Source organism: Neofelis nebulosa, chromosome 1, assembly GCF_028018385.1.
Source record: "Neofelis nebulosa isolate mNeoNeb1 chromosome 1, mNeoNeb1.pri, whole genome shotgun sequence".
NCBI lineage: Eukaryota > Metazoa > Chordata > Mammalia > Carnivora > Felidae > Neofelis > Neofelis nebulosa.
Window position 1 is genome coordinate 12157795 of NC_080782.1, and position 9967 is coordinate 12167761.

The 9967-nt window shown below is 45.5% G+C and overlaps 1 protein-coding gene across 2 annotated transcripts in view; it reads right to left on the reverse strand.

Annotated features, from left to right (window-relative positions):
• ANKH (ANKH inorganic pyrophosphate transport regulator) overlaps positions 1-9749 on the reverse strand; it is a 139545-nt gene extending 129796 nt beyond the window's left edge. For both annotated transcript variants that reach the window (XM_058715922.1, XM_058715912.1), the window contains exon 1: positions 9300-9749. In XM_058715922.1, coding sequence (XP_058571905.1) covers positions 9300-9395 — 96 coding nt within the window. In that variant the 5' untranslated portion in view covers positions 9396-9749. The remainder of the gene's footprint in view (positions 1-9299) is intronic.
• Between the last annotated feature and the right edge of the window lie 218 nt (positions 9750-9967).

Consider the following 9967-nt stretch of genomic DNA (forward strand, 5'->3'; position numbering starts at 1 on the left):
AGCATGGCTATTTGTTTACTCTCCTCCGTGCAGTTTGTCTTTATAAAATGTCAACTTCAGGCCGCACGTGGTGGGAGGCCTCAGTGTCCCAGCCACAGTGAGTTTCCTGCCAAGCCATTTAAAGCCCTCAGATGTCAGACAATTTTTTTTTTTTTTTGTAATCTGCTGTTCTAGATTCGCTACACTACTAGTCCCCTCTATTAAAATGCACGGCCCGGCGGCCAGCAGATCTCTGGATTCAAGAGCGCCCAAACTTTTTATTGTCTTAAAAGCAGCTTTGGAAACAGAACAGGCACACCTAAGCCAGATGGCAAACTAGAAACTGACAGTCAGAGAGTCAAATACGTCCTTAGACTTAACGTTATATTTTTAAGAAACTAAGCGGGGATCTTGAAAAGCTTATTGACGTGGAACTCATCGTCACTTAGTTGAGACAATGACCTGGAGTGACCAACTCTCAGAGCCTGGGACTGCTGAGCCTCAAAGCTTCCTGACCCAGACCGGACCTCTTCGGGTCTCTCACAAAATAGGCCAGCGTAACTTCTCACGGCCTAGGCAGTCACAGCTACAACGTCTGTCCCCTCCCATCCCTGGCTCATCTGGCTCCCTAGAAAAAGTCGCATTAACCTGCCAGCAGACATCCCTCTTTTCAGCCACGTCATTCCAACTCAATGTCCCCGGGGGGGGGCCTCAGCGTCTCCTCACCAGTCACCTCTGCAACTGCTTATCCAAGGATTCCCACTTTTGCTCTTGACTTCCTCCCAGCCTCGAGTCCCCCCTACCAGCAGGGACCAATGAGGCACGGGAAGCGTGTGCTGGTGAATGTGGGCTCGGAGGTATGACAAGGAGTCACAAACAGCCCTTCCCCCGCCCCGAGGTTGGGGACAGCGATGTCTACACATATCAGGAAAATGGCTGCACATTTATACCGCCAAACCCACGCTTCCAGAAAGGTAATCCTCGAACAATACTGAAGGTGTCAGACTCTTCCAGAGCCTTGCCCATCTACGGATACCAAAATACCATAAAAAATGCAAAAGCCAGCAAGGATCTGAGAGCAAACTTAGACCACAATGTACTCCCTCAACTAGAAACAAGGCCGGGGGCGCCTGGGTGGCTCAGTCGGTTAAGCGGCCGACTTCAGCTCAAGTCACGATCTCGCGGTCCGTGAGTTCAAGCCCCGCGTCGGGCTCTGGGCTGATGGCTCAGAACCTGGAGCCTGCTTCTGATTCTGTGTCTCCTTCTCTCTCTGCCCCTCCCCCGTTCATGCTCTGTCTCTCTCTGTCTCAAAAATAAATAAAACGTTAAAAAAAAAATTAAAAAAAAAAGAAACAAGGCCGGTCCGTCTGTCCTGGGACCGTGTGACCTTTCCTGAACCAGAGGTACAGGCTGTTTCTGATAACTCCTCATCTAGGGGAGAAATTACCCCCTTTGTCCTGACAAATAACCGAGGTATCTCCCTTCCCAGGATGGGCTTTGAAAACGTCTTTTGGTGTGACGGAGCAATCACAGAGAAGCGGCAGAAACGTTGTGATGCACACGTCTGCTGAGAGAATGTCCTCTCTGTCACTTTCAGCTCATGGGTCCTCAGCACCGTCAGTGCAATCTGGTTGGAACAGCAGGTGAATGGTTCCCAAACCATGAAAGTAATACAAAACCTACAAAAGCAAACCCTGAATGTGTAGGGCTTGCTGTGAAGTCTGCTCTTTTACCTCTACTGTGCCTCTGTTTTCACCTCTGCAGATGGGGTGCTTCCTACTCTGATGACAAGGGCACCTAGAGAGAAGGAGGCAGGGGGTGACCACGGCCAGACGAGAGCTATCACGTCACAGCTGGCACAGCCTTCCCGCTCTGTTACAATTACTGAGCGCCTCGCTGTTACAATTACTGAGCGCCTCGCTGTGTGTTATCATAAACTGCACTGTGCAATTTACACATTTTGGTCCGTGCCCTTCTGATCGCAAAAGTGTTTCATGTCTGTTTTCTCAACCAGGATCCAAGCAATTTGGGGGCAGGGAAAACAACCGTCATAAGGTGTATATGCTTTTTCCCAAAGGAGGCCTCCGAAATGATTTATTCTTCACTTTTCACAGAATTCTACTGTTTTAGTTTCTGAGACCCAGGGCGGATCTGAAGCAAGAAATTAAAAAGTACTCATCGTGTATTAAGTATTGTTACTAATTATTATTTTATTATTTTTATCACCTTGGTTAGTGCCAAACTCTTTAAGTGTTTTGAGTATCACCTGTCAGCATATATCCCGGATTGCCTAGCACAACAGGTATTTACAAGACACCAAAAAATGTTACATTATGTCCTGCGTATATACTATATTTATTTAATGTGCTAGACAAATGTGCAACACCTATTTCCAGCAACAATAATTCCCATACTAAAAAAGAAAAAGAAAACCAATGACCTGCATTTTAAAGGATAAGCTTCAATTAGCAAAAAAACGCACTTAGGTCGGGAGCTCATAGCCCGATAATAGTGCATAAAACAGGGTTTTCTGTATTTCTATTGCACCTCCACAGAAACTCGTCGAATTGTAGGTGCTGAAAAATACCAGACTGACTTCTTAAAATGTAGGCATCACCCAAGTCACTCTGGTATGAATTTCACAAGGTTTATTTATCCCAACTCACACAGCCATTGAAAAAGAATGATTTTCCATCTGGGGACTCTCATCTTCCCATCCCAACATAACCCGTCCAAGTCAGACAAGGGAGAGTGAAAAGACACAGAAACCGGATTACCGACCCCTGGCATACACTCGGCGTTTTGCATCGAAAAGGTGAGATGGTACCATAAACGGAAATTCTTAGGGCTCACTGCTTTAAAAAAATGTGACGTACTCCTAGAAAGAGAGTTAGATACTATCTTCATATATGAAGTGTTTATCTTTTGAAGGATATGCTTGGGAAGAAGTATTCTGACAAAGTAGTAGTTAGGCTAGTCATCAAACCACTCAATAAATAAATAAGTGAAGAAACCCGCCGCAGGATTATACCTCTGTGGCTTTAGAGATAATCTACTTACTTAAGTGCATCGAAAGGCAGGTACTTTAAATGCAGATGTACATCTAAAGAGAACTGGGAAACACCATGGAGAACTGAGTATCAATTGGACTAAGGAGGTCACGGTGCCCTTGACTAAATATGGACTGCCAGAGAAGAGTGACCTCATTTTCTGTGTATGAATGAGAAACAGAAAAAGGCACTAAATTATGCCAGGCATAAAGCCCAAGGCAGTCAGAAAAAAACACATTATCTACTTATTATACAAAGATGCTCTCTGAAACCTTCTACTGCAGGAAACAAAAAACCTCAGCATTGAAACAAATCGGGGAAGAAATAGGTGAAGGGGATCATGAGGTACAGACTTCCAGTTACCAAATAAATAAGTCACGGAGGTGGAAAGGACAGCATAGGGACTACAGTCAATAATACTATGGGGCGCCTGGGTGGCTCAGTCGGTTGAGTGTCTGACTCCGGCTCAGGCCATGATCTCGCGGTCCGTGAGCTCGAGCCCCGTGTCGGGCTCTGTGCTGACAGCTCAGAGCTTGGAGCCTGCTTCAGATTCTGTGTCTCCTCCTCTCTCTGTCTCTCCCTCCCATGCTCATGCTCTCTCTCTGTCTCTCAATAATAAATAAATATTAAAAAAAAAATATTGTAACAACCTTGTACAGTAACAAGTGGTGACCACACTTACCGGGGTGAGCACTGTGTAAGGTACAGGATTGTGAAATCACTGTGTTGCAGTATGGCAACTATTCTTCAATAATAAAAAGTAATAAAAAATTAATAATACCATTGCAAAAAACGTAGGTGCTCGATAAATACTAAAGGAACAAAAAATAAACAACGGAATATACAGCAAAGGCAATTACCGCATGCTTGTGTCATCAAATACTGGTTACTATTAAAATCATACTTGGGGAGCCCGGGGGGCTCGGTTGGGTAAGTGCTCAGCTTCACGAGGTTGAGCCCTGCGTTGGGCTCTGTGCTGACCATGAAGCCTGCTTGAGATTCTCTCTCTCTCCCTCCGCCCCTCCCGAGCTTACACTTGCACGCATGTGCGTGATCTCTCAACTACAAATAAATAAAACTTTAAAACCATACTTAAATACTTCCAAGTGACATGGGGAAGAGGCCTCCGTGTGAAACATATACGTATCTCGGTTATGGGGAACAAAACTGGCAGGAGATAGGCAAAATGTTGAAGGAGCTTTTTTTCTTCAGAGTGGAATCAGGGGTATTTTTAACTTTTTCCTCCATTTTAAAATCCTTATCCAACTTTTAAACAGCCAGCATACACTATTTTTATAATTAGAAAACAATTAATGTCATTTTGAAATGTATTCCATTAGTACTTAATAGGTGGGAAAAAAAGTCCCCCCCCCCCCCGCCCCGCCCCCCATGATTACTAGGAAACCTAGCCTGAGATAGCCATTTCCGGCTTCAGGTACCTTGCGCAGTGGAACATACACAGGTCAGTTTCCGTATCACTTAAGGCAAGCTGCCTGGGGAGTCCCTTGCATCACTTAGGGACCTCGGATGGACACATACTCCCTTCCCAACAGTGGCCAGTGTCAGACACTCACCCTTTTCCATTCCTGTACCTCCTGGTCTGGGTGGGTGGGGGTATGTATTTCTCTACTTAGGAGACAGAAAGGACATGTATACAACTATTTTTCCTGGGCCTCCCTTTTTTTTCATTTTGTGATATTAGTACTTGAGACCCTTATACTGTGAAAGCCTAACGGTAGGTTTCCTAAGTTAGGAAGGGCTCTTAGCATTCCTACTGCCCATCTTATGCTACTAATTATAACACTCCATATACAAAACTCTTTGTTCACAGATAAAAACTTTAGGTCTTTGAATTATCATACTGGACCCAACCAAATTCAGTGAATCAATCATTCAGGGCAACTGGAAATACCCACAGTTATCATTTTGGTGTGAAAAAGGGAATTGCCTGACACTTGGAAGAACACATTTCTTCTCTTATTTATTTACTATTATTATTATTATTATTATTATTATTATTATTGAAAGTGAGAACGTGAGCATAGGGGAGGGGCAGAGGGAGAGAGAGAGAATCCTAAGCAGGCTCCACACTCAGTGCAGAGCCTGACACGGGGCTTGATCCCACGACCCTGGGATTGTGACCTGAGGGGAAATCAAGAGTCAGATGTTCAACCCACAGAACCCCCCGGGTGCCCAGAACACATTCCTTCTGAATTGAGAACAATTTCAACCTTCTTGTCTCCTTCAAAGTCTTCAGAACAAACTTGTACTTAACGCTTTAAGTGTCGTTAAGTAGCTTGTAACAAAGTTCACTGATTTATCCAACATAATTTGGTGAACTTGGCTTTTAAGGAATTCGAAGACTTTGTACCAAGTTTAGTTTTAAGCAGAAATAACAGCCCTTTAAACATAGTGACAACATGGGCATCTGCAGATATTTTAAAGAAATACATTGTTCAAAATCTATTTTAGCAATCTGTAGTGCTCCAGTGATAAAGACTAAGTAATTTCTAAACAATTTTATTGTGAAGTATCAGTTGCTTATCTTTTTGTTCCCTTTTAACAATAGACAAAATAAGATACACTGTTGATTTATCAATATGAATTATCTGTATAACTTGGTTCTTCCGTGAACCTCTTGGATCATGGAATTTTATGATTGTCTTACATCATAAATTCAACATCTGACAGCTAAGATCAAGTTTAAGCCCAGGTTGGGAATCAGAAAAGCCAGAACTTATCCTAAATTTCTAAGAACTCCTGGGTGGATTTCAGTGATGAGCCTGACTGGAGAAGGCAGACAGCAGAATGACTAAGGGCCCAGCAGATGTGGGCTTGAATCCTGGTTCTGCCCAGTAATACCTGTGTGATTTTGGACAAGTGACTTAACACGTCTAAGCCTCTCAGTCCTTCCTCATTGACAACATGTGCTGAGATGCTTTAAGCACATACTGAGTGGTCTGTGAATGGAAGCAATTAGCACTTTTGATTTTCAGTGTATAAAAATAGAGATAAAATTATAATTCTAGATATACTGCCATTATAAAGTGTTCTATGCATCTACAGGGTTCTACAAACATTATTTTAGTTTCTGCAATAATGGATTTATCCTCATTCTTTCCTACGGTGCTTCTGTTTAATATTACAAAGCAGGTCATTTATTCCATATAGTTTTGTTCCCCAGTGTAGATTTCAACCCTCCCTCACCACCCCCCCCACCAAAGTACCACCACCACCAAAACTTAAAATGTGATAATAGCTTTTGCTAGTCTTGTTAGAATACTCCATAATATTTGGGTTTCCTCCGTGACTGACCTATGAAATTATAGGGAACTGTATACAACAGAATGTTCATGGAGAATCTCAGGAGGCACTGAATGAATCATTACAGGCTTCTTCCTTGCCCCTCCCCCACATGCACTAACAGCTCTGAGATAATTTATGACTATAATTCCTTTACACAGTCACATCTGCGTTGTTTATTCAAATTGCAATGGAATCTTGTATACAGCTGGAATCCCATTTTTTGTCCATATATTCTGTCCATAAAAGTTCTGTCCATATATTCTACAGGAACAACAGATATGTTTATAACCATTTAAAAAAAAAACAACCATCTAAGAAACATTTTAAGTCATTTTACTATCTTTTTGCTCTTGACAAGTCAGAGACTTAAGGGCTAATGAGATGTTTTCCTTGCAATCTTGCATTTCTCTATCATCTGCACAGCATGCAACCCAAAGGCTGCTTTGACCTTTGACCTTTGCATTACATTTGTTACATTTCCCTTGTTACATTTCTTCTTTAGGGTTAGTCAGTTACTGAACTATGAAGCACTGTTGGCTCAAGGGAAGGTGTAATATACCTGCCCACTCTCACAGAAGATTGGTAATCTGCATGTGTCCATCTGTCTAAACTATGATTAAAAACTCAAGTCAAGAGCTGCATATTTGCTGAAGTCTAAAGTAGACCTACTTTTGCAATCAGGTTCATTCTTCCTCTTCGCTGTCGTGTTTCCAAGTAATTGGGGTGAAACGCTCCTCTGTTCTTACCACATGTGACCAGGTCACTCTTCAACTCCTACTGTTAATTCTCTTCCTTCAGTTTAAAACTAAGAAAAAGTAAGTTCCACCCCTCTAACCTTGTCATATTTTGCAAGACAATTATCAAACAACACTGGCAAAAGAAGGTTTGGCAAACCTGTCGATTTCTTTCCCCCATCCCTTCACCCCTAACTGTTGACAAGCTATCTCGACCACCAGACAGCCTGCAACCTCATAAATGCACTGGCGCTTAAGGGATAAGGACCTCAAACAACACTTGTTGATAAAGCTTCTGTGCAAAAAGACAATGCTTCTGGCACTTTGCTTATGTCAGCTATGATAATTAAGTTAGCAATGTTTTAAGAAGCCACTTGAATTATTAGACCCACAAGGATAAACCATCTGTATAACTGTTTATATGTCTAGCGTCCCTTTTGTGACCTCAGGAGAGATCCTTTCCCTTACGCTGAAATCAAATCCTTAGGTATATCGGCCTGGAATTAAATCAAGGCAAATGTGAGGCAATACTATGTTATATTTCAAGTCATTTAGTTACGACAAAGAATACTCTTATCTTCACCAGTTATCCCATATAATCCTCCCTCCCCACCCCCACCACACACACACACACACACACACACACACACACACACACACACACACACACACCAGTTCAGGGAGAAGTGATCAAGTAAGCTGGTGAGTAGCCCGGGCTTTCTGACCACCTTTGGGGTGGCTCCAAGAAAATAAGCCTTAAAATAGTAAAAGGTTCGGGTGTCTATATAGCACTTGACTCATCTAAAATGTGAAGTGTAGTAAATTCAGGTCCTGAAACCTTTCCGTAGATGATAGGAAATGCCCGAAGTCACCAGTTAACTAGGAAAGAAGAGATGGTGAGCAGGAAGGAGATGGAGAGCAGAGAAGCCCTTGGGGGACCCTGGAAAGCAACTGTCAGAGCAAAGTGGCAACAGAAAAAAATGTAAGATTTCACCAAGGGAAATTAGTTGGCTTACTAGACAAAGGTCTCTAGAGACTATACTACGGTGCAAACACTTATTGGCAAGAAAATTTGCAGAAAAAAAGCAGCTTACAATGTGGGCTAAGTATTAGTGAGCCTGTAGAGTTGCAATCAATCAAAAGTTCTGAGTACAGAAAAGACCAATCCAAGCCAATCCTCATCTACTAGAGGAGTCAAACAAACCCCCTTCTGAAAAACTGGATTTGGAAAACTAAAAGTGCACTAACATAGGTGCATTTTCTATATAAACATCCCTCGAAGTCTCTTGACTTACAGGAAAAGAAATAAGGTACTCCAATACCAGGAGTGTGGCTCATCACACGCCCGGCCAGTTTCCACACCTGCCCATCAGGGAACTGACCCCCACCCCCCCATCCTCTTCCTGGCCTTGAGATGTAGCCGCATCCCACCCGAGGCCCTGCAAAAACGGTCCCCACAGGCAAAGTGCAGAGTACCAGTGCCCCTCTGCTGAAGAGTCTGCAGCGCTACATTTGCAATGACGCCACATGGAGAGAAATGGGGAAAAGCACGAAAAAGAAGCAAGGATGAGAAGGCAACAAACAAAAATGTGCTCCCCTCCTTTAGTGGTCCAAGAGAGAAAAAAAAAATAAACAAACGCCAAACTACAGATGGCCAACGGTCGGCTTATCATTTGGGCACCCGTAATCCATACCTGGGCAAAAAAACACAAAAAAACAAAAAAAACCCAAACCCCCCCCCCAAAATTAGAAGTACCTGGAAACCAACTTGGACACACTGTAATGCAAAATCTCCCCATCATCGCCATCACCATCACCACCAACACCGGATAAATAAAAACCAAGCACTTGAGCTATATATATGCAACTACTTACAGACCTGAGGTTTACATAATAACAAATTACATAATACTCCTGCTGTGCACTAAAAACCCTTCTATAGGTGAAGCTCTAATCCCTCCGGTCTTTTACCATTTTCCGGAGAGAGCTGGAAAAGTCTGCTGAATAATTGGGGGGCAGGGGGGATGGAGTGCTGGAAAAGTCATCCTTGACAAGCTGCAAGCCCAACCAAATGTTCTAGGATAAAAAAGGCACTCGGAGCAGGTGACTCCCTGCTGCTCTCATCCCCTGGCGCCCGGGTGTCTAAGGCCAAGAAGTGCGAGCGGGGCGCGGGGCGCGGGGTTCAGGGCGCAACTGCCCGGGCCGGGCGGGGGGCGCGGCCGGGGCTTACCTGCTCCCCGAAGTCGATGGCTATGTTGGTGATGCCCAGGGGCACCAGGAACCGGATCAGGGGCCAGTAGTGCGTGAGCGCCGGGAATTTCACCATAGTCCCCGCCGTGGGCTGACCCCACACACATCTGCCGCCGCGAGGGGACTCTGCCGGGAGGCGCGGGGCGAGTGGGCCGAGCGGGGGCGCGGGCGGACGGAGGCCGGGTCCGGCGGGGCCTCGGGGCGGCGGCGGCTCCTCCTCGCGGCTGCGGCGCCCTCTCCAAGCGCGGCTGCTCTAGCAGGAGATCCGCAAGCTCAAGTCCATCCCCGCTGCCCTCCCACACAACAAAGATCTGCCGGGAAAAAAAAGAGGAGGGACAGCGGCGGCAGCGGCGGCGGCGGCGGCAGCACAAGGTTCTGCTGACAGCGGCTCCATTATAAGCGCTTTGGGGCCCGGAAATAAATAAATAACCGCGCGCACGAGGCGCCGCCGCCGCCGCCGCCGCCGCCGTGCGGAGGAAATCAGGGGCGGGCGCGGAGGCGCGGACACCGCCGGCGGCCCCGGGGGCGGGCGGGCGGCGGGCTGGGGAGGGGCCGGGCCGGGCGGGAGGGCGGGCGGCGCCCTCCTTCCCTCCGCCGCCGCCTGCGCTAGGCGCGGCCGCGGGGGGCGCTGCGCACGCACAGGCCGTG